This window comes from Amphiprion ocellaris, chromosome 19 (genome assembly GCF_022539595.1).
Source record: "Amphiprion ocellaris isolate individual 3 ecotype Okinawa chromosome 19, ASM2253959v1, whole genome shotgun sequence".
In the NCBI taxonomy this organism is placed as follows: domain Eukaryota; kingdom Metazoa; phylum Chordata; class Actinopteri; family Pomacentridae; genus Amphiprion; species Amphiprion ocellaris.
In genome coordinates, this window is record NC_072784.1 from 25,345,828 (window position 1) to 25,371,188 (window position 25,361).

The 25,361-nt window shown below is 38.7% G+C and overlaps 1 protein-coding gene across 3 annotated transcripts; it reads right to left on the reverse strand.

Moving 5' to 3' along the window:
* Positions 1-11,935: 11,935 nt before the first annotated feature.
* On the reverse strand, positions 11,936-23,071 carry LOC111585982 (hemicentin-2-like). 3 transcript variants are annotated; one of them, XM_035941709.2, is made up of 22 exons: positions 22,240-23,071; positions 21,823-22,140; positions 21,400-21,693; positions 20,993-21,304; positions 20,608-20,892; positions 19,737-20,030; positions 19,330-19,641; positions 18,945-19,229; positions 18,076-18,369; positions 17,669-17,980; positions 17,284-17,568; positions 16,415-16,708; positions 16,008-16,319; positions 15,623-15,907; positions 14,752-15,045; positions 14,345-14,656; positions 13,960-14,244; positions 13,530-13,859; positions 13,076-13,393; positions 12,710-12,997; positions 12,385-12,533; positions 11,936-12,159 (listed from the first exon to the last, which is right to left on the reverse strand). In XM_035941709.2, the coding sequence occupies exons 1-22, from the start codon at positions 22,265-22,267 to the stop codon at positions 12,151-12,153; spliced, it is 5,895 nt and encodes a 1,964-aa protein (XP_035797602.2). In that variant the 5' UTR covers positions 22,268-23,071; the 3' UTR covers positions 11,936-12,150. The 3 variants fall into 3 exon arrangements, with proteins under 3 accessions (XP_035797602.2, XP_035797600.2, XP_035797601.2); XM_035941707.2 differs by having other exon boundaries at positions 22,980-23,046; XM_035941708.2 differs by lacking the exons at positions 11,936-12,159; positions 12,385-12,533 and having other exon boundaries at positions 12,859-12,997; positions 13,076-13,227; positions 13,320-13,393; positions 22,240-23,070.
* Between the last annotated feature and the right edge of the window lie 2,290 nt (positions 23,072-25,361).

The window sequence follows — 25,361 nt, forward strand, 5'->3', positions numbered from 1 at the left end:
AAAACAAAGGTTGTCATAACTTGCCTCATTGATTATGATTTATTTGAAGACGATATAGTGTATGGATTCTTCCTGAATATACTCAACACTCCTGCATTACTCTGATTGTCCGTAAGAGTGAGACAAAGCTCCATGTGCAGCAGCTGTAGCACCACCTCCATGTTAAATACTACCTATACAGTCACTTAAAGATGCTGACAGATGTGCACTGGATTCACTATGGTGGAGGTAGAATACAGAGGTGCACTGACTTGACAGCACAGAGACTGTTTCTGTATATCTTCCCTTTTCCAGACATGCACATGCAAACACAGGGTTACTGTAAACAAACAGAAAGTGGGTTTTTAAAGCAAATAACAGACCACTCTGTCACTATATTTCATAAATCAAGCCTTTCATAGCATGGAATTAATTACATTCTCTTATCATCTCTATTAGAACAGCTTCTTGTATTTTGCACTTTGACCCCAAAACACACCTCAACACTACAGTATCAATACAACAACAACATTACGCCCCCTGCTGTCTAAAATGAAAATCAGCACAAGAGCTACAAACAGGTATTTCAGTGGTAGCTGCTTGACTAATGATGCTTGTTGGGTTTGTTTTGCATTTGTCGGTGAGATAGTTAAACTTAAGCAGTTTTAATCAAGAGCATTGTTGAATTTCACATTGTGTGCTTTATTGTTTAAGTTATGCCATGATCAGGACATCTAGGCTCTACACACGCACCTCAATGGCTTAGTCTGAGATCGATTGCTTTTGTCTCCTCGAACTTTCCCAGGAATCAGAATTTTCCTCATTACAGTAAAGTTAGTGTTCAGGAAACTACATACTGAATCACTGCTGTGATCATTTCTCCCCTTTTTCAGGTTGGTAAGGTTCAGGACTAAAGTAGTGTTTTCATGGTGCATTGCTAATATGTTTAGAGTATCAGGAACGTGTTTTTGTTGTATTCCGAATAAATGAAATTCCAGTTTTGTTGAGTGAAATTGAGCGCATGTGCGAACATAGCCTTGGTAGCTAGCAAGTGCAGCACTTAGCCGCCACGTGTTTTTGTGTCTGGTGAACATATATGTGGACATTTATGAATGATATTTTAGTACAGTTGTTTTTGTGTTGCTTGAGTTTAAATACTTTTATGATGCAGATGTAAAATGTGAGTATTGAGAATGTGTCTCTAAGAATGTTTGAATTTGTGTGTATAATTTCATCACAGTGACGTGCGTGTTGAGGAAACTTGACACTGAATCACTGCTGTGATCATTTGTCCCCTTTTTCAGGGGCGTAACTTAAAGGAAACATGTTGAACATTGGATCAGTGTGATCACAGTGAACAGTCAGTGTGTTGTGATCTTACAGTCAGTGAGACTCACAGGATCCAGCAGCAGAGCTTCAGAGAACATGTTGGTCCTGAAGCTGATCTGATCGCACTGACTGCATGATGCTCAAGTTTTTATATCAGTTTGAGGGAGTTCACTTTGCATGAAAAGAAGTCTGACGGGCTGTAAAAGGATTATCACCTGTCTCTTTCTGGTTTAATTTTTATATTAAGGTAAAGGAAAATGTATTTTTATGCAGTAAGTATGTTTACCATGTTACGGCCCCAGAGCCTTTGTCTTCCCTGTTGCTCTTCTGTTGCAGGTCTCTGGCTGGGCGGAGCCTGTAATCTCCTGACCTGGTACACCTGGCGAGTGTACCTGGCTATATAAGCCAACCTGCTGAGCCAGAGCTCCTTCTCTCTGCTCTGCTCTCTCCATTCCACCTCACAATGAGCCACCCATGCTGTCCTTTGTTGTGTTTTGTTCTTTTTTACACTGACAACATGCACCCTCACACACTACTGATGCTACAACCGCACCTCATTATCATGTTTTTCTTAATAAATAATCTTTTGTTGCAGCCTAAGAGCCAGTTGTAACAAACTGGAATCTCGTCCGTTGTGAGGTATGGCCTGCTGTTTGGTATGCTTCTTTCTCTGGGAGTAAGTTTTGTAAGAAACCTAATTTGAATTGAGCACTTTGTGAGCACAGCAGCATGGACTGTTGCAGTTTGTGGACTGTGGACAGGTAAATTCAGCATAATGATACATGTGAGTATCTCTTTTGTCTCAGCTTTTGGGAAACCTTAGAAAGTTATTTGATTGTGCTCTTGGAATTGTACTTCGAGGTGTTTGTGTTTCAGTGCAGGTTTTCTTGTTGTTGGTGGCTGAGGAGACTGTTTGAGTGTCCTTTGATAGTTTTGGATCACAGGCATAAAGAGGTAAGTGTTGAGTCAGGTGTGCATAATTGTAGAAGCGGTTTAGCAGCGTTTCCCCTTTGGGTTTTGCTGAGGGGGTGACTTGTAGTGTTGAGCTACAGTGGTTGGAGCATCCCTTTTCCCTTCCCTAAAGCTGCTCAGGAGCACATCGGTGGTTATGGGAGGGTTGTCAGTTTTCTGGTCGCCTTTCTCAAGGGGCTGTTGGTGCTTAAATACCCATCGCCACGCCTCATGAAGACTAGGGTGAGTTAATTAGCAGTTTGATAGAAGGGAACTTTCCTTTGTAGTGGCTGTTTAGGCCTTGGTGCACAGTTAGGCCTCAGCACTTTATCTTGCTGCCTCATGTGGTGACGCTAATCTGAAGCATGGAGGACATAAAAGCTTTTGTGGAGGCATTTTATAAATGAGTGTACAAAGGATCAGTTGATTTAAAAAATATGCTGATTACTGTAATGTTGATGTTGGTGATAAAAGAAATAAACTGTAAAGGGAAATTTAATGAAAACGAAAGTGTTGAACACAGAAAAAGTTGTTCCTGTCTCTGAGAGTTTCTTCACCATCATCAATGACTCCTAGTGTCAGATGAACCTTTGAACAACAGAAAGAGTTGCTTTTGTTATGGATGGAATTGGAAACAGAGGGGATTTGCAGTGGAGAAAATGAGGCGAGGTGTTGAGTTAGAAAAAGCACTGTCAATTAAGAAGTTGAGCCAGGAAGGTGAAAATGCAAAGCTTGATCTTGAAAGACAAAATCAGTCTCCATTCAGAGGGAAAGGTTGCAGCTGATGTTCTGCTGACTGATGATATCTCTGGTCCAAGCTGTTCCCCAGAAAGAGTGGATGAAACATCCTGAAGTTTCGTCTTTTTTTTCCTCCTGTTTGAGCGTCTAGCTGAGACATGTGGGTGGTCTGACTCCACTTTGCACGGTAATGTTGCAAAGGCTTATTCCTCGTTGACAAAAAGGGATGGTTTATCATATGAGATGATGTTCTTATAGCGTATGAGTTTGTCCCTGAAGTTTATCGTCAGCGGTTTAGGAGGTGGAGGAAAGGCAACAAGTCACATTTGGAGTTTGCTCGTGATATATCAGCTCAGTTTGATCGCTGGTGTGCTGCAGCTGAGGTTGACAGATTTGAAGCTCTGCATGACCTGATGATTTGGGAACAATTTAAAAATTGTGTTCCAGAGCACATTACCGCCTATCAGAAGCTGCTGCACTTGCTCACGATTATGGGTTGACTCATGGTGAAGATAGTTGGTCTGGTGGTGTCCATGGTGGCAGGGGATACAGGGATAACTATTCTGAGTTCATCCTCTGGTCGTCAAGGAGGACGTCTTTAGAATCAGCAAAAATATGAACAGGGTGCTCATGAGTCTGACAAAACTTGTAATTACTGTCACAGACGAGGGCAGTGGAGGAGGGACTGCTTTGCTTTTAAAGGTAAGAATAGACGGTGTGCAGGTAATGGTAAACCCAAGCCGGCAGTGTGCCAGTTACAGACGATAAACGCTTTGACTGGTGAGTTTCAGACATGTGTTTGGCTCAGATCTGGAGTCCTACTTCATCACTGAAGGATTTGTTTCTTTGGAAGGTAAAATATGTAATTGTTCCTTTTGGGTAGATTTTGTGATTTTTAGTCTGGGTGCAAAAATTCAGGTCTGAGCCTATCGGTCAGAAAGGTTGATTTATATTCTTTACTGCAGCACTTCAGTTTGGACACTGACTTTAATTTCCTATTTGATATCAAAAACCCTTTTATCAGTTACTACCGAATGGGAAGAATGTGATAAATATTTCAAATAATATCTTTTACAAGGTGTGGGAACCTGTAGAAAGACAAATACATGTAGGGGGGAAATTTTCTGAGTAATTTACTGTTGCTTTGCTCAGAGTAATATTACAACCAGGGAGTAAAACAAGACAAAATCATTTGCATTGTATAATGTTGTTGCACTGTCCAGCTCTTCATATTTCTGATCTCCTACTGCCTCCTGGTGATTTCTGTGAATATAAGTAGCTGCTGCAGCTTTTTGTAAAGCTAATGAATGAATAAAAACAGCAAGAAGCAGGATTCTGGATCTTTTTTTCTTCTTCTGGAGCACAATTCTGAATTGAGTTATGGTGGATTTTAATTTTTGATGAGTTTTTGGATGTAAAATTTCAGCCAGTTTATTCTCCTGTCGTGTCACCTGGTTGGATTCTTGGTCAACATAAAAATAAATGCATGATTATGTCTCAAAAGCTTCTTACATATCATTAAATTATTGAGATATTGTGAACAATTACCTTCAATCTGTCTAATAGTGTATTATTAACAATAGATTAGTGACATTTTCAGCATTTTTGTTTCCTCTTTACAGCAGTTTCAAACCAGTTCTTGTTACTCTGTCGTCAAATACAGAGTAATACAGAAATTTGCATGAGAAAAGTCTCAAGCAGTTGTGAACCACCAGCTGGATTTCAGTTTCAGCAAATGCAAAACAACATTTAGCTTAAGACCTGTTCGTCCAAAATAAATAGTCAGGCTCAGTGACCACCTGAAAACATCGGTTGCATCAAAGTTTTCTTTTTCCTGTTGGAACAGCAAACAATAGATGAGTCCGGTGCATCGGAGAGTTGAAGCGTCAGAGAAAGTTTGTGCTTCAGTTAGAAATGGAAAACACCAGGATGCTAAATAAAACCATCCCTGTCCCACTTCATTTTTTCATGTACCCTCCCTGATTTTTCATCTTTGTTCTATTATTTAATATTTTCTGTTCACTAATAACCTGAAAAGTGTCCATATTTACTGTCTTCATTCAGGTTTTGAGGAATATAATGTGAAATTATTTTAAATTCAGTCTAAACATTTGTGGAGCTGCTGGCCTGATATTAAAGCAAATAAGATTCATCCCTGTGTTAAAAGGATTCATCCCCGTGTTTAGAAAAAAAAGGTAAATCCAGAAGTTCTTGAAAAATACAATTTACTGCATTTCAAAGGAACATCTCTGCTGTGAGGACCAAATATGAGAGAAACCTCAACTTTAAGACGTCTTCCTCTTGTGTGTGTGGTCTGTCTCGGAACATTTAGAGACCGACTGCAGTTAGAAGGAAACATTTCAAATGAAGTGATTGTCAGTTTCTCTGCCAGCGTCCAGCACTGTCAGTTCATCTGAATCACATCAGGGCACTTTGACCCATCAAACCTCCTGTCCAGACTTCCTCCTCCTTCGTCAGTCGTCCTCATTCAGATCTCACCTCCTAGCTGTCCAACAGCATCAAGTCCCACATGAGGGTCAGGAAAACTTGTCTATGGTGGTCAAGAAGCGCTGGGCCCACCGTTCATCCAGATCTATGGGACAAAGGCTGAGAGGAGAGGAGGGGAGGGTAAGGGCAGAAAGGAAATTAAGAATCACTGTCATGAGAGAAATTAAAAGTCTGCAGCCATGTCTTTGGTGTGTGAGGATGTAAAGGTGATAACACCCGAGAAAACTATTGAAATGATGAAATGTGGAGTAAACTTAATGTCTCTTTGCCTATTGTTACTGTCGTACAATAAAATGAAGTCATAAAGGATTGTATTTTTTTAAATCAATCAAGTACAGACAATTATGAACTATCTTTACATTCATTTAAAAACAATCATTTCTATCTCTTCTGCAGTCACTCAGCTCAGCTTTATTTTTACAGTTCAGACCGGAAGTGTTATCCTGACATTGTCATTTCTAACTTTACTTAATCCGAGTGTATTTACAATAACGACCTTTGCTGCCCTCCGGTGGCCACAGTGAAGAAGTACAGCACTACATTAAATTCAGGTTCAACACTCGTCATTAATCGTCAGTATAGATCATTAACATAAAGTTTCAAAACTCGTAATTAGCTAAAATGATTCAGTCAACATTTGCATTGATTATCTTTGCTGAATACTGTAAATTAAATGTGTTTTGGTAAAAGTTTTCAGGCGGTGAGGCTGCTGTTCCTCCTAGACACATTCATGCTAACATCAAGACAGACATTAGCATGCTAGCACTTTAAACAGTTTCTGAAATAGACTAATAAAATGTGACAATGAGAAACAAACTGAGAGAAATCGTCAACAACCGCTGTTATATTTAATTCCTAGTAGTTACTTCAATTAATGTCATTTTATAGATATTTCTACCAACCGACTTTATACTTCCGTCAAGTCACCGTCACAATCATGTACTGACTCATCCTGTGAGTTACTTTCAAAATAAAAACAAAACAAAATATTCTATTAATCGTTACGTAGTAACTAGAATTTCAGGCCACACAAAACACCACATTATTACATTAAAAGCAACAGTGCCTCCATCATGTCATGTATTTTGTGCTCCTTTGTGTTTTTAATGTGGGACTACAAATTCATAATATTGGCTTGGTTTCCCTCAAAACATCTATTGAATAAAAGAAAAGTGTAGAATGAACTCAACATCGAACATTTCTATGCTTGTCATCCCTGTTGGACAGTAAAATATTGAAACAATCAAGGAGGACATTTTCAAAACCAATAAGGAACAGCAGGAATATCTATTTTAAAAACAGTGATTTCCATCGTCATTTGTGAACTCAGTTCAGCTTTATTTTTACAGCTCAGACCGGAAGTGTTATCCTGACGTTATTACTTCTAACTTGAGTCGACACGAATGCTTTTACAATAAAGAGCTCTGGTGCCCTCTGGTGGCCACAGTGGGGAACTGCAACACACATCTGTCAAGTCACTGCCACAATTGTATACTACGTCATCCTGTCAGTCACTTTCAAAAGAAAAACAGCAAAATAAAATATTTTATTCATCGTTATGAAAAAGTAAGAATTTGAGGCCATACAAAACACCACATAAAATAATAATAATAATAATAATAATAATAATAATAATAAGGCTGGTTGTATGAGATTGTCATTTTGGCTGTAGATTTGATTTTAGTATTGCCTTCAACAGTACTGGAATTATTACATCTTTAAAATGCTTCCAGCTACAGCTTGATTCTCTCTGCCTCCATCATGTCATGTATTTTCTGCTCCTTTGTGTTTTTAATCTGTGATTATGAATTCATAATATTAGCTTGGCTTCCCTAAAAAAACTATTCAAAAGATGAAAAATGCAGAATGAACTGAACATTTATATGCTTGTCATCCCTGTTGGACAGTAAAATAATGAAATAATGAAGGAGGACGTTTTCATAACCAATCAGGAACAGTCTGTTATTATTAAATTTTCACTTTTCAGTCTATATCCATTTAAAATATTATTTTCCGTTGTCAGTTCTCTATTGTCAGCTCAGCTTTATTTTCTCAGGCAGGAAGTGTTGTCCTGATGTTATTATTTCTAATACGAATTGACCCGAGTGTATTTACAATAACGAGCTTTGCTGCCCTCCCGTGACCACAGTGAGGAACTGCAGCACTACATTAAGTTCGAGTACAACACTCATTATTAATCGTCAGTATAGATCGTTATTAACATCAATGTTCAAAACTCATTATGAGCTAAAATGATGCAGTCAACATTTGCATTGATCATCTTTGCTGAATATTGTAAATTAAAATGTGTTTTAGTAAAAGTTTTCAGGAGGTGAGGCTGCTGTTCCTCGTAGACATTCATGCTAACATGAAGACAAACATTAGCATGCTAGCACTTTAAACAGTTTCTGAAATAGACTAATAAAATGTGACAATGAGAAACAAACTGAGAGAAATCGTTAATAACCGCTGTTACATTTAATTCCTAGTCTTCATTTAGTGTCATTTTATAGGTATTTCTTTCCACCGACTTCACACTTAATTTAGATTTACTATGACACACATCTGTCACGTCACCGTTACACTCGTATACGAACACATCCTGTGAGTTACTTTCAAAATAAAAGCAAAATAAAATATTTTATTAATCGTCATGTAAAAGTCAGAATTTCAGGCCATACAAGACACCACATAACAACAACAACAACAATAATAACAATAATAACAATAATTGTATGAGATTGTCATTTTGGCTGCACATTTGCTTCAGTACTGCCTACAACACAACTGTTAGTCAATTTTGGAGTAATGCTGCAAACAGACAGACAGACAGACAGACAGACAAACCAGCACTGATCATCACATAACTCTGCTGTGCTCCTTGGCGGAGTAATAAGTACAACAAACATACAGCAGTGGCACCTAGCAGGCAAATAAAACACACAATCACCACACTGCCTTGTATAATCTTCTGTGCTAAACACATACTGCAGTAACCAAAAAAAAAAAAAAACTGTTACAAATATCTCATCTTTAACTGAAGAAAAAAACTGAATGCATACATTCATATTTCATGGAAATAAAAACGTAAAATCAATGACCGGAAGTCTCATACCTGGCACACGTGCAGTGTTGTCATTCTCTGACCATCTGCACTCCTAAGCATAGCAAACAAACAAAAAGTGAGTTTTAATGCAAATAATATAAACATTTACCACTCTGACACTATATTCCATAAATCAAGCCTTTCATAGCATAGAATTAATTGCATTCTCTTACCATCTCCATTAGAACAACTTCCTGTATTTTGCACTTTGACCCCAAAACACACCTCAACACTACAGTATCAATACAACAACAACATTACGCCCCCTGCTGTCGAAAATGAAAATCACCACAAGAGCTACAAACAGGTATTTCAGTGGTTTTCAGTTTATTTAATAACCTTTGTTTACCACCTGTTTACACATAAAATAATACTGCAGGTTTTAAGTTGATCAACATTGAACTTGGATTTTTTGTGAACATTTATGCTTCGGTGTTGGTCTTAACATTTGTTTTTGGTAACAACTGAACAATGATGAGCCTGAAACCCCAATTTACAGGTTAAGAGTTCCATCTAATCATGCAGCTATTACTAAATGATAAACCAGGGAAGCTTCTTGAACTGTGGGAATGAATAATTTCACATCACTGCTCTTCTTGACGCTGCAGGAGGCAAATCATGGCAGCACATGTGGTGTCTTTGGTGACCTTAGAATTATAGAATAAATCCTAATTCCTCTTTCCAGACAGTCGCTGTAGCTGCTTGACTAATGATGCCTGTTGGGTTTGTTTTGCATTTTCTGGTGAGATAGTTCAACTTAAGCAGGTTGTGATACTGAAATCCAGCTGGTGGTTCACAACTGCTTGAGACTTTTCTCATGCAAATTTCTATATTTCTCTGCATATGACGAAGGAGTAATACGAACTGATTTGAAACTGCTTTAAAGAGACCAAAGAAAACTTGATATGTAACTAATCTATTGTTAATGATGTACAATTAGACAGATTTAAGGTGATTGTTCACAATATGTTTGTAATTGAATGATATGTAAGAAAGTTTTGAGAAATAATCATGTACATACATATTTTTATGTTGACCAAGAATCCAACCAGGTGTTCCGCAAGAGAAAAAGGATCCAGAATCCTGTTTCTTGTTGTTGTAATTCATTCATTCATTCATTTATTAGCTTTAAAATAACACTACAACAGCTACTTATTTTCACAGAAATCACCAGGGGGCAGTAGGAGATCAGAAATATAATAAAGAGCTGCACATCAAATGATTCACAGTGCAAGAACATTAAACAATTCAAATGATTTTAGATTGTTTTACTCACTAGTTGGTAATATTTTTCTGAGCAAAGCAATGATAAATTATTCAGAGATTCAGCCTGTACTGAATTTCAGTATCACAACCTGCCTAAGTTTAACTATCTCACCAGAAAATGCAAAACAAACCCAACAAGCATCATTAGTCAAGCAGCTACAGCGACTGTCTGGAAAGAGGAATTAGGATTTATTCTATAATTTTAAGGTCACCAAAGACACCACATGTGCTGCCATGATTTGCCTCCTGCAGCGTCAAGAAGAGCAGTGATGTGAAATTATTCATTCCCACAGTTCAAGAAGCTTCCCTGGTTTATCATTTAGTAATATCTGCATGATTAGATGGAACTAAGTAACATCAGTGCCTTTAGTGCTACACTACTGTTAGATGGATGTTATTGATTATTGGACATTACAAAAATATACATACATGCATGAACACATACATACATACATACATACATACATACATACATACATACATACATACATACACACATACATACATACATACATGAATTTATGCCTTCTCTTAAATTCTGGAGAAATTCTGTAAAAGTTGTGATGCAAACCATAAAAACAAATACTGCAACTCTCATTTTGTATGGTTAAATATTTTTGAAAAGCTTGGTCTATTATCCTTCCACCTGTTTACATGTTTAAATGAAATGTGTAAAAAAACAAAAGTATATGTCAAGTGATAGTTGTAGTTTGTTTGTTATGTATGTTTTTAAAGTATATACTGTATGTTTTCAACGTGTTCCATTTACCATATATTCTATAGAAGACATTGGTGTTTTTGTGTCCTTACAGCCCTGAGGCAACACACCAATATCTGATATACAACAACTAATTTTATAATTAATATATAATCAGGGATTCCAAAGCTCTCAAAAATTACCTCAATATAAAAATTCACAGCATAAATGGCAGAAAATGGTTGATTTCATACTCTGATTCTTCATGTTTTTCTCTGTAAGTATTTATGATGCATTTGTGATTTTGTCCCCCCCATTTAGAATCATTTTTGTTCTCCTTCAGACATGTTTTTTTGTTTTTTTGCCAGAAAGGACTCTGTAGGCCGAAATGTTCCTCTGAGATCTTATTTGTCATGTCTTTGAGGTCATATGCTAAAGCAATGCGTGTGTTTTGTGTCTGTGTCTTTTCACTTTCATCCTCTGCATATCTGCTTGATGTCAGAGCTGATATTTCTAAGCACTGATTTGATCGTGACGTATACAGATTCATCAGAGCATCAGTCGACTCGCAGTATGAAACATGTACATTTTTTTGGTCTCTGTACTATCCAGGAGTCGACCATATTTGGTTAAGAGCTGTTTCAGGGTTGAGGTTAAAACGAGCTTAAAGTTATGGAACAGTTCTGTTTCAAAGCTATTATTATATCAAAAAGAAGAATTAACCGTTGTCTCCTGTGTTAAAATCCAAAGTATGTTTTGTTGACACCCACCATCCACCCTGACCTCCTCCCTATGTGGACATGGTGGCTCCTTGCAGCATCTCCTCACTTTGCTCCTCTATCTGCTGCTGTCCTTCTCTAATAATTACTGCAGCCACTAGAGGGCGCTGTTACAATGAAACAACATGAGCCGCAGTAAGCCGTTTCCTCAAATAACCTTTTCCAAGGACAGTCTCTGGAGGGATGTAGCTGTCATGGTTGGACCGTGTGTTTGGTCTCTTCATGGGGGGTTTCTAGTCATTATGGTGTTTGAAGACTATATATTGGTGGATTTATTGCTGTTAATCCTGTTTGTTTCTTCAACAATAAGATCTTTAAATGACTGTATAGGTAGTATTTCACATGGAGGTGGTGCTACAGCTGCTGCACATGGAGCTACGTCTCACTCTTATGGACAATCAGAGTAATGCAGGAGTGTTGAGTTTATTCAGGAAGAATCCATACATTATATCATCTTCAAATAAATCATAATCAGTGAGTCAAATTATGACAACCTTTGTTTGTTTACCTCATTTCAATTTTTATGTATGTTTTTGCAGCAACAATCAGTGTAGTGAGATAAAATACAGTCATTACACAGAATTACAATTTTAATTCTTATATTTATTCATTTTTTTAAATTTATTTTTGTTGCACTTCCTCTTACATACACACAAAATGCAGAAATAAACCCCCAAAAGAAATGGATATTATAAACCTGTAACATAAAACATAATAATGCAAGTCATTATGCTTTAAAATAAATCATTAAAAGCCAGTATTTGGGTCGTAAAATGGGATCTTTCCTGTGGTCATCATCATTTTGTCTAAAAGGGAAAAAAAAACAGAGAATGTGTCAGCGTTAGTTGACATTGTTGTGTCAAGTAAAAACATAAAAATATGATTAAATTAATGTAATCCCAAATGATTATATTATTTTAGAATATTGTTAATATTAAGCTGTAGATATATAATAAAACCAAACAAGTGACATGATAAACTGGCCTGGAAGATTATGTTAAAACTGCAGAATGATTAATGCTGTATCTTACCTTAATTAAGGTCACTATGACACCATAGATGACGGAGAGGAGGAATAAAAGACTGAAAATAAAAGCCATATACCAGCTTTCCACACCAGTACCATCGTATATATCACCACGCAGGGCGTCATCTAAGAAATCATTGTGTTCCAATGTGTCTGTGAAAGAAGTAGAATTCAGTCATTTATTACACTGACTTTGCTACACCGAGAGGAATTGCAAAGATTTGAATTTTAAAAAAATGATGAGGTAACTAAATTGACTTATTGTGTAAAATTTGTAAACATTTCATGCACAATCTTTAATATGCAAGAGAATATGGATGCTGTGGTACCTGGTTTGGATATATTCAGGGACAGGCTGGTGTTTCCATGTGTCACCCTGCAGGTGAGAACCACTCCAGGTAAGGAGTCGACTTGGGACAGACGAAGGTGGCTTTGGACGCTGAACTTTCCATCTGGGCCTCTGTGGGGCTCGCTGGTGTCATAGTTCCACAGCTCTGTGTTATTATCACGTAACCAGGTGATGTTAATGGACGCTGGGCTGAAGCCAGAGACCAGGCACACGAGTTCATTGGAGCCCTGGAGCAAAAAGGCTGAAGGTTCGCTGTAGGTCACTGAGGCTGCAGAAAAAGTCATTAAAGTAAATTTTTTGGTGAATTTTATGAATTTGAGAAGAAAGAAAAGGCAAATCAACTCACCAAACACATCATCTATAGTGCTTTCAAACGCTGATTCAGATGACTCATGTCTGACAACACAAGAATACGTCGACCTTTTGTCCACACTTCTGGGTACATTCAGTCGGCTGCTCATTGAATAAGAGTTGCTCTCTGTGTGTTTCCAGGCAGGACTGTTGATGTAACGAGACGACAGGAGTTTCTGACCATCCTCCACCCAATACACTATGATGTTAGATGGGAAAAATCCAGAAACCAGGCAAACCAGTGTGAGGACGTCAGACATGGACAGCTCAGATGCAGTTGGTTGCACTATTTTCACCGTTGGCGGAAACATGTCTGGAAGAACAGACAGAGAAGAAAACATTAAACAAAGGTTCATATTATCCTACCATTTTGGCAAACAGCCATTATGCAGAATAATAATGTTGGAAGAGTGAGTTTCTGAGTGGACAACTTTTATTTTTAACATTACCTCTGCTTTTGCTGATATGGTCTTCATAGCCCTGGTTGGCACATTGATGCTTTCCTTCACAAGAAACTTGTTTATATGCATGCCAGTCCTCTGCTGACACGTTGAGGAAGCTCTGCAAAGTCTCTGTTCCATTGCTGTGACTCACCGGTGACTCCGTATGGACTTTATGGGGGAAGTTTTTATTACCACCTACTTTCCAGGTGACAGAGAAATCATTAAGACGAGAGCCGACCAGGAGACAGGTAACAGTCACCTGTGCCTTGTTTAGAAGCTGCTGTAGTGTTGGTCCCTGAACATAGACGCCAACTATCTGAGAGGATGCTGGTGTTACTGAGGAACAAACACAACAGTAAAAGAATGAAAAATACTCATTTAATACATTTATTCCACATCTATTGATATTTCATGATGGATTGTGTTTTTCTTTTACCTGAGCAGAAGTTGATTTCCTTTTGGACTTTTTTGTTCAGAGACCTGTCAGACACTTCACAAGTGAAGACCTTCCCTGATGTCCACTCTGCCTGAGGGATGTGGAGTTGACTGGTTACTGCCACACGTCCATCTGCAGACATGCTGATATCATGAGTTGATGGAGATCTTTGCCGTGATTCAGAAACCCATTTAATTTGAGGGTTGAAGCCCCATCCAGAGCACAAGAGTGTCTGAGGTCCTGAATCTTCACTGGGAGCCAGAAGAAGTTCCACTGATGGGTCCACTGAAGAGAGATGAATCAGTGCATCAGTGAAACATTAGCTTGATTTTTAACAGTAAAATAAAGGTTGAAACATCAGAGACAGAAGAGTTTGTCCTCTCACCAAAAATATTGCCAGTGGAATCAGACTTAAAGCTTCTGACGAAGCCTTGATTGACTTTGCAGGTGAAACTTTTGTCTTTCTTCTGGTGATTCTGAGGGACAGTGAAGCGTCTGCTGACTGACTGGAGGCCTGGGCCTTCAGGAAGTTCTACATATTGTTTGTCAGAGATGTCGACATCATTGGCCTGAAAGGTGACGTAGAGGTCACGTGAGGAGAGATTTGTGATGTCACACTGGAGAACAGCACCGTCTCCCTTCAACAAATCTGGAAGAGATCTCCTGATCTCCACAGATGGAGTTGCAACTTCAGGTCCTGGATGATCACAGCAGGAAACACAACACAGTTCATTCATTTATGTCCTTTGTGCACACAAGGTGTGTGATTGTCAAGTCATATAGTTGTCCTACCTGCAACATTTACTGTCTTCTCAGTGGGAGAGAAGCACTTATGTTCTGCTTTGCAGGTCACATGCCTCAGTTGCTTCCACTGATTGGAGGAAACCCTCACATTACTGGTGATATGAGTTGTGTTTCTGTCCTTGCTCACTGTGTTGCTACTTGAGGCTCTTCCATCCAACATCCAGGTGACCTTGGCATCAAAAACAGTGTGAACCAAACATGTTGCTGTCACCTCAGATGTTGAAATTACAGTCTTGAAGCTGGGAGTCTCCACATGGATGGATGGAGGGACGCTTGAATGAGCTGTCAGTGGAAAATACAAGAAACAAGAACAATGAAGTGAGACCAAACCAACAGCAAACTCTGTTTATGTAAACTACGTCTTTCATGTTACAGTACCATAGTGACACTGTGCTTGAAAACTGCATCATTCAATAGTTTCTGTCTTCAACCTGAATCAGATTAATTTAGAGTCACTTATGACAACATCATGGAGGAATATTACTTTGGGTTTCTACAGAGGTTTTTGTCCACTTATTGATAGAGTAGCCTGTACAACATGCACATCCATTATACAGGTGAGTGAAGGCACATCTGACCAAACCCAGAAATAAACGTCAGAGAGAGACGATGTTACTGAGTGTCTGGGGAACAGTGAAAGATCTAGCAAAAGATTGAAATCATTCTATGATTAGTTGGACCATGAATAAAGGATTTACATTCACCAGGTGGACAGAAACACAATTTTAAGTAGCCTCCTAGTTGACATAAACTGACTAATATGACTTTAAATTCAAACAGAGTAACTTGTGGTTCAACAAGTAAATTTAGTATTTTGAAAGCAGATGTTTGTTTTGTTGTTGTTTTGTTAGAAACTTACCTGAGCAGAAGTTGATTTCCTTTTGGACTTTTTTGTTCAGAGACCTGTCAGACACTTCACAAGTGAAGACCTTCCCTGATGTCCACTCTGCCTGAGGGATGTGGAGTTGACTGGTTACTGCCACACGTCCATCTGCAGACATGCTGATATCATGAGTTGATGGAGATCTTTGCCGTGATTCAGAAACCCATTTAATTTGAGGGTTGAAGCCCCATCCAGAGCACAAGAGTGTCTGAGGTTCTGAATCTTCACTGGGAGCCAGAAGAAGTTCCACTGATGGGTCCACTGAAGAGAGATGAATCAGTGCATCAGTGAAACATTAGCTTGATTTTTAACAGTAAAATAAAGGTTGAAACATCAGAGACAGAAGAGTTTGTCCTCTCACCAAAAATATTGCCAGTGGAATCAGACTTAAAGCTTCTGACGAAGCCTTGATTGACTTTGCAGGTGAAACTTTTGTCTTTCCTCTGGTGACTCTGAGGGACAGTGAAGCGTCTGCTGACTGACTGGAGGCCTGGGCCTTCAGGAAGTTCTACATATTGTTTGTCAGAGATGTCGACATCATTGGCCTGAAAGGTGACGTAGAGGTCACGTGAGGAGAGATTTGTGATGTCACACTGGAGAACAGCACCGTCTCCCTTCAACAAATCTGGAAGAGATCTCCTGATCTCCACAGATGGAGTTGCAACTTCAGGTCCTGGATGATCACAGCAGGAAACACAACACAGTTCATTCATTTATGTCCTTTGTGCACACAAGGTGTGTGATTGTCAAGTCATATAGTTGTCCTACCTGCAACATTTACTGTCTTCTCAGTGGGAGAGAAGCACTTATGTTCTGCTTTGCAGGTCACATGCCTCAGTTGCTTCCACTGATTGGAGGAAACCCTCACATTACTGGTGACATGAGTTGTGTTTCTGTCCTTGCTCACTGTGTTGCTACTTGAGGCTCTTCCATCCAACATCCAGGTGACCTTGGCATCAAAAACAGTGTGAACCAAACATGTTGCTGTCACCTCAGATGTTGAAATTACAGTCTTGAAGCTGGGAGTCTCCACATGGATGGATGGAGGGACGCTTGAATGAGCTGTCAGTGGAAAATACAAGAAACAAGAACAATGAAGTGAGACCAAACCAACAGCAAACTCTGTTTATGTAAACTACGTCTTTCATGTTACAGTACCATAGTGACACTGTGCTTGAAAACTGCATCATTCAATAGTTTCTGTCTTCAACCTGAATCAGATTAATTTAGAGTCACTTATGACAACATCATGGAGGAATATTACTTTGGGTTTCTACAGAGGTTTTTGTCCACTTATTGATAGAGTAGCCTGTACAACATGCACATCCATTATACAGGTGAGTGAAGGCACATCTGACCAAACCCGGAAATAAACGTCAGAGAGATGATGTTACTGAGTGTCTGGAGAACAGTGAAAGATCTAGCAAAAGATTGAAATCATTCTATGATTAGTTGGACCATGAATAAAGGATTTACATTCACCAGGTGGACAGAAACACAATTTTAAGTAGCCTCCTAGTTGACATAAACTGACTAATATGACTTTAAATTCAGACAGAGTAACTTGTGGTTCAATGAGTAAATTTAGTATTTTGAAAGCAGATGTTGGTTTTGTTGTTGTTTTGTTAGAAACTTACCTGAGCAGAAGTTGATTTCCTTTTGGACTTTTTTGTTCAGAGACCTGTCAGACACTTCACAAGTGAAGACCTTCCCTGATGTCCACTCTGCCTGAGGGATGTGGAGTTGACTGGTTACTGCCACACGTCCATCTGCAGACATGCTGATATCATGAGTTGATGGAGATCTTTGCTGTGATTCAGAAACCCATTTAATTTGAGGGTTGAAGCCCCATCCAGAGCACAAGAGTGTCTGAGGTCCTGAATCTTCACTGGGAGCCAGAAGAAGTTCCACTGATGGGTCCACTGAAGAGAGATGAATCAGTGCATCAGTGAAACATTAGCTTGATTTTTAACAGTAAAATAAAGGTTGAAACATCAGAGACAGAAGAGTTTGTCCTCTCACCAAAAATATTGCCAGTGGAATCAGACTTAAAGCTTCTGACGAAGCCTTGATTGACTTTGCAGGTGAAACTTTTGTCTTTCCTCTGGTGACTCTGAGGGACAGTGAAGCGTCTGCTGACTGACTGGAGGCCTGGGCCTTCAGGAAGTTCTACATATTGTTTGTCAGAGATGTCGACATCATTGGCCTGAAAGGTGACGTAGAGGTCACGTGAGGAGAGATTTGTGATGTCACACTGGAGAACAGCACCGTCTCCCTTCAACAAATCTGGAAGAGATCTCCTGATCTCCACAGATGGAGTTGCAACTTCAGGTCCTGGATGATCACAGCAGGAAACACAACACAGTTCATTCATTTATGTCCTTTGTGCACACAAGGTGTGTGATTGTCAAGTCATATAGTTGTCCTACCTGCAACATTTACTGTCTTCTCAGTGGGAGAGAAGCACTTATGTTCTGCTTTGCAGGTCACATGCCTCAGTTGCTTCCACTGATTGGAGGAAACCCTCACATTACTGGTGACATGAGTTGTGTTTCTGTCCTTGCTCACTGTGTTGCTACTTGAGGCTCTTCCATCCAACATCCAGGTGACCTTGGCATCAAAAACAGTGTGAACCAAACATGTTGCTGTCACCTCAGATGTTGAAATTACAGTCTTGAAGCTGGGAGTCTCCACATGGATGGATGGAGGGACGCTTGAATGAGCTGTCAGTGGAAAATCCAAGAAACAAGAACAATGAAGTGAGACCAAACCAACAGCAAATTCTGTTTATGTAAACTACGTCTTTCATGTTACAGTACCATAGTGACACTGTGTTTGAAAACTGCATCATTCAATAGTTTCTGTCTTCAACCTGAATCAGATTAATTTAGAGTCACTTATGACAACATCATGGAGGAATATTACTTTGGGTTTCTACAGAGGTTTTTGTCCACTTATTGATAGAGTAGCCTGTACAACATGCACATCCATTATACAGGTGAGTGAAGGCACATCTGACCAAACCCGGAAATAAACGTCAGAGAGATGATGTTACTGAGTGTCTGGAGAACAGTGAAAGATCTAGCAAAAGATTGAAATCATTCTATGATTAGTTGGACCATGAATAAAGGATTTACATTCACCAGGTGGACAGAAACACAATTTTAAGTAGCCTCCTAGTTGACATAAACTGACTAATATGACTTTAAATTCAGACAGAGTAACTTGTGGTTCAATGAGTAAATTTAGTATTTTGAAAGCAGATGTTGGTTTTGTTGTTGTTTTGTTAGAAACTTACCTGAGCAGAAGTTGATTTCCTTTTGGACTTTTTTGTTCAGAGACCTGTCAGACACTTCACAAGTGAAGACCTTCCCTGATGTCCACTCTGCCTGAGGGATGTGGAGTTGACTGGTTACTGCCACACGTCCATCTGCAGACATGCTGATATCATGAGTTGATGGAGATCTTTGCTGTGATTCAGAAACCCATTTAATTTGAGGGTTGAAGCCCCATCCAGAGCACAAGAGTGTCTGAGGTCCTGAATCTTCACTGGGAGCCAGAAGAAGTTCCACTGATGGGTCCACTGAAGAGAGATGAATCAGTGCATCAGTGAAACATTAGCTTGATTTTTAACAGTAAAATAAAGGTTGAAACATCAGAGACAGAAGAGTTTGTCCTCTCACCAAAAATATTGCCAGTGGAATCAGACTTAAAGCTTCTGACGAAGCCTTGATTGACTTTGCAGGTGAAACTTTTGTCTTTCCTCTGGTGACTCTGAGGGACAGTGAAGCGTCTGCTGACTGACTGGAGGCCTGGGCCTTCAGGAAGTTCTACATATTGTTTGTCAGAGATGTCGACATCATTGGCCTGAAAGGTGACGTAGAGGTCACGTGAGGAGAGATTTGTGATGTCACACTGGAGAACAGCACCGTCTCCCTTCAACAAATCTGGAAGAGATCTCCTGATCTCCACAGATGGAGTTGCAACTTCAGGTCCTGGATGATCACAGCAGGAAACACAACACAGTTCATTCATTTATGTCCTTTGTGCACACAAGGTGTGTGATTGTCAAGTCATATAGTTGTCCTACCTGCAACATTTACTGTCTTCTCAGTGGGAGAGAAGCACTTATGTTCTGCTTTGCAGGTCACATGCCTCAGTTGCTTCCACTGATTGGAGGAAACCCTCACATTACTGGTGACATGAGTTGTGTTTCTGTCCTTGCTCACTGTGTTGCTACTTGAGGCTCTTCCATCCAACATCCAGGTGACCTTGGCATCAAAAACAGTGTGAACCAAACATGTTGCTGTCACCTCAGATGTTGAAATTACAGTCTTGAAGCTGGGAGTCTCCACATGGATGGATGGAGGGACGCTTGAATGAGCTGTCAGTGGAAAATCCAAGAAACAAGAACAATGAAGTGAGACCAAACCAACAGCAAATTCTGTTTATGTAAACTACGTCTTTCATGTTACAGTACCATAGTGACACTGTGTTTGAAAACTGCATCATTCAATAGTTTCTGTCTTCAACCTGAATCAGATTAATTTAGAGTCACTTATGACAACATCATGGAGGAATATTACTTTGGGTTTCTACAGAGGTTTTTGTCCACTTATTGATAGAGTAGCCTGTACAACATGCACATCCATTATACAGGTGAGTGAAGGCACATCTGACCAAACCCGGAAATAAACGTCAGAGAGAGACGATGTTACTGAGTGTCTGGAGAACAGTGAAAGATCTAGCAAAAGATTGAAATCATTCTATGATTAGTTGGACCATGAATAAAGGATTTACATTCACCAGGTGGACAGAAACGCAATTCTAAGTAGCCTCCTAGTTGACATAAACTGACTAATATGACTTTAAATTCAAACAGAGTAACTTGTGGTTCAACAAGTAAATTTAGTATTTTGAAAGCCGATGTTTGTTTTGTTGTTGTTTTGTTAGAAACTTACCTGAGCAGAAGTTGATTTCCTTTTGGACTTTTTTGTTCAGAGACCTGTCAGACACTTCACAAGTGAAGACCTTCCCTGATGTCCACTCTGCCTGAGGGATGTGGAGTTGACTGGTTACTGCCACACGTCCATCTGCAGACATGCTGATATCATGAGTTGATGGAGATCTTTGCCGTGATTCAGAAACCCATTTAATTTGAGGGTTGAAGCCCCATCCAGAGCACAAGAGTGTCTGAGGTCCTGAATCTTCACTGGGAGCCAGAAGAAGTTCCACTGATGGGTCCACTGAAGAGAGATGAATCAGTGCATCAGTGAAACATTAGCTTGATTTTTAACAGTAAAATAAAGGTTGAAACATCAGAGACAGAAGAGTTTGTCCTCTCACCAAAAATATTGCCAGTGGAATCAGACTTAAAGCTTCTGACGAAGCCTTGATTGACTTTGCAGGTGAAACTTTTGTCTTTCCTCTGGTGACTCTGAGGGACAGTGAAGCGTCTGCTGACTGACTGGAGGCCTGGGCCTTCAGGAAGTTCTACATATTGTTTGTCAGAGATGTCGACATCATTGGCCTGAAAGGTGACGTAGAGGTCACGTGAGGAGAGATTTGTGATGTCACACTGGAGAACAGCACCGTCTCCCTTCAACAAATCTGGAAGAGATCTCCTGATCTCCACAGATGGAGTTGCAACTTCAGGTCCTGGATGATCACAGCAGGAAACACAACACAGTTCATTCATTTATGTCCTTTGTGCACACAAGGTGTGTGATTGTCAAGTCATATAGTTGTCCTACCTGCAACATTTACTGTCTTCTCAGTGGGAGAGAAGCACTTATGTTCTGCTTTGCAGGTCACATGCCTCAGTTGCTTCCACTGATTGGAGGAAACCCTCACATTACTGGTGACATGAGTTGTGTTTCTGTCCTTGCTCACTGTGTTGCTACTTGAGGCTCTTCCATCCAACATCCAGGTGACCTTGGCATCAAAAACAGTGTGAACCAAACATGTTGCTGTCACCTCAGATGTTGAAATTACAGTCTTGAAGCTGGGAATCTCCACATGGATGGATGGAGGGACGCTTGAATGAGCTGGAGGAAAACGATGTTAGTTGTTCCATGTTAATCTGATCCAGTCTACTAAATATATTTCAAAATCTACTTTTAATTTTAATGCTTTTCACTGCAATGTGCTGTGAGACAGAAGCTGCTCATACTTACTTTGACAGATACTGAATGTTTTGCTGAATTCCTGTTCTTTGTGCGTGGACTTGCATGTGAAACTAGAGCCTTTCTCCCATTCTTTCGTATTTGGCTCAATCTCGCTGGTCAAAGTGTAGGTTTTCTCGCCTGCCTCCACACTCTGCAGCTTCTTTGAGACAGGTGTAATGTTGATACGTTGACTGTCCCTTTGCCACTCCACACTCACTTTGTCTGGAAAGAAGTCACTTAAGGTGCAGATGAGTCGGACTTGTGAGTTCCCAACTTCACCTTCCCAAACAGGCTGCAGTGTGATTTTTGGTGGGACAATCCGTGGAGCTGAGATAGAGCAGAGATTATTTAGTCTTTCTGAGTGCTAGATATGAACATTTAAAAAAGAAACAACAAACAAACTATGGTTATCTCAGTTACACGTACCTTCAGAATCTGGTAAGTAATCAACCATTTAGTCTCATGTCTAAGTGCAGTGTGTTTGTATTTAGGCTAGGTGGCAGAGTTGTCTAGTTGTTTGTGTTGCAGAGCTGCAGAGTCAGGTGAGATGTGGCTCAGAATTCTGTTGCACAGATGTTGAGCATGATAGGGCAGAGTGATCAGGACCAGCAGCAAGCGGAAGCATTGAGTAACACCCAGGTCTCAAAAAAGTACCAAAATACAGAAGTGAAACGATGCAATGAGCAACGGAGTGTCACAGACACCAGGTGTGAGGTGTGGTTAGGCCAGTAAGAGAAACAGAGCACACATTTAAATATCTCATATCACTTTACATACATTATCACATGACTTCTCATGACTTTGGCGAAGGTTTTAGTTCTCAAGTCTGGTAATAATAGACTCAGAAAGTAACCGACTGTAAAATGTCCCAATTTACATATTGAGTTGAACATGGGCTGCTGACTCCAGGTGCTGGGGAGTGTGATGAACATAACAGCATGCTACACAGTAAAAAAGACAAAATGTTCAGTAAAATCAAGAATATATTTGTGCAAATTCTGTATTAAACTTTTACAGGTCAGCAGGTACAGTTTCAAAATAATGCAAGACAGAAAGAAGTTGAAGGAGCAACATCAATCTAAACTTCATTTCAACATTTATTTTCAAAAAGACATAAACCTTCTGTGATCAAAATGAGAGAAAAAACGATACACATGATTACTTACATGGCATTATGAGTATATATGAAAAATGTGTGAAAAATACTTCAAAAAATACTTTTTTTTTGCTTTACAGAAAGTTCCCCTCATATTCTCCTTGTTTCATTTGACCTAAAAAGAGGAAGATAAAAGGGAATGTAATGAAAACATTCTAAACTATACAGTTTGCTACCACTTAAATGAATTAGATTTCTTATTTTGTTTTCACATTACAGTCCAACACTGCTTTTTCACAAATTATCATTGTTTTATGAAGATGACAGGCAAAATAAATGGATCAATATGTGGCACAACCAATATGTTAAAGTGGCTAGTTTGGTAATCAGCTGAATTATTTTTAGCTTAATGATCTTATCAGAAACAGTACCTAATATTGTAAATATTACAACATCATTACCTGCAAAGTATTACTACATTCAATACAGTGGAGTGGCCACAAAATTTGATGTAAAACTGCAGATTTATGGCCCTCAGGGATAATATTTGCTTTACAAATATGATTTAAAATGTCTATAAAAATCACATATTTGGGCATTGCATTGCATGAACATATGTGTTTTTTAAATAACTGTACATTTAACATGACTAACTGACATTTCTAGAAATTAGATGATTTTAGAATTAGAATAAAATGACATAAAAGATTGTGGTCACATGCGATTGGTGTAGAGAATATTTTAATTGTTGCTTAGATTGGTTAAACTATTTGTAATTGCAGTAAGATGTTGTCAAAAACGATCATTTCACTGGTGTTACCATGTTTTTCACAGTAAAATAAATAAATCCATTTTTAAAAAATGCATTTAAAAAATCTAATTTTATGGAAAATAACTCAGCATTTCAGTTTTTTGTGTTTTTTTTTTTTGTTGTTTAAAAGTCAGAGATTATCTGTAATTTGAGAACCCAACAATTATTTCAAGCAATATGCTAACATTTATCTATCTATCTTTTATTAATGACTATGTATTCATACGCTATTTGTTCTGCTTTCTTAAAATACTGTACACATTTGCATAAAATGACAATTATCTCTAATTAAATGTGTATTTCCGTCTATAAAAGTTTATTTCAAAAATATAAATTTAAGGGTCTTTTCTTCATATTTTTCAAAATTCTGAAGAAAATTCTATACACTTTTTCCTCTGTTTTTCTACAGAAAATTGACTATAATATTTCTACTGTATTTTTTCACGTTTCTTTAATTGAACACACAAACTTACATAAAATGACATCGATTATCTATCATTACACATGTAGCTCTTTCTATAAAGGTTCATGAACATGATTTTTATTATTTGTGAATAATTGGTTGATACTGCAAATTGTCAGTGAAGTGTCTTAATTCAGGTGAAATCTGTAAAATTAAACTGTCACTGTAGAATGTTATGTCTATCAGGTTATTAAAGGTGTTTGAGCATAATATACATTTTTTAAAATCTGCAAAAATAACCGTGTTTCTCTGCAAAGCATCCAATGAAAATGTAAATAAATGTATTGTGTTTGCACTATATTTAAATTAGGACAATTTTCTGTAATTTTAAAGGTTTTTTTTTTTTTTTTTTTTTTTAAATCTTTAAAAAAAAGTCATCTGCTCTGTTGACTCCTTCTGGATGAGTTAAAACCAGATCTGTACACAACATATATAAATGGATCATTACCTTGATAGCAGTGGCTCCAATGGTGAAGAGCAGAGTGATGAGGAAGAGGAGGATGAAGGTGAGAGCTGTCTTGGCCATGGTGTCTTCTTCTGCCTCCATGGCTGCGTTCCATTCATTGTTAACTTCAAACATGAGCTCTGGATGTGGTGCACAGTAATTATCCGGTTAATACTTGCAGCAATCCACATCCAACACAACACACTGTCAAGTTAAATCATAAATGTTATAATCTCTGAGGTGAGAATGAATTTTATCCATCAAGTAGCTTGTCAGAAGATATTCACAAAAATGTGGCTCGATTGTTTTGCATGTCATTAAAAAAAAAAAGTCCTCCAGCGACCCTGACTTGCTCTTGATGGACCCCATCATTAGTGTTGTGTCAACAACTTGGCTTGTGAATTACTGCATTCATTGTTTGACCACAGAACAATCATCTGTGCAAGACCCAGTGGAAGAAATAGTCGCACAAAGACAAGTCACAGAAGCAGTGTTAATGCGCTCTCTGCAAATAAATTAAACAACTTATTTCATTCAACTGCTGCCTGAAGTTAGCACGGTGGTGCAACTCTACAGAATATGATGGTGAAAGTGTATAGAGCTGGAAAATGCTGATATCTACTCCTAAGTTGTGTTGCATTAGAACGGCACTGTGACTGTACACTCACAACAGACATGTAGCTGTCAACAGACATCAAATAAAGACATGAATTACATGTGACAAACAACAACA

What these genes read in the sequence shown, in the direction of transcription:
- LOC111585982 (XM_035941709.2), bottom strand. Translation starts at nt 22,267, where the DNA reads ATGGTTGATTACTTACCAGATTCTGAAG. An exon ending in GAAGACAGTAAATGTTGCAG is followed by an intron (nt 19,642 to 19,736) that starts GTAGGACAACTA and finishes GTGATCATCCAG; the next exon opens with GACCTGAAGTTGCAACTCCA. An exon ending in TTCCACTGGCAATATTTTTG is followed by an intron (nt 19,230 to 19,329) that starts GTGAGAGGACAA and finishes ATCTCTCTTCAG; the next exon opens with TGGACCCATCAGTGGAACTT.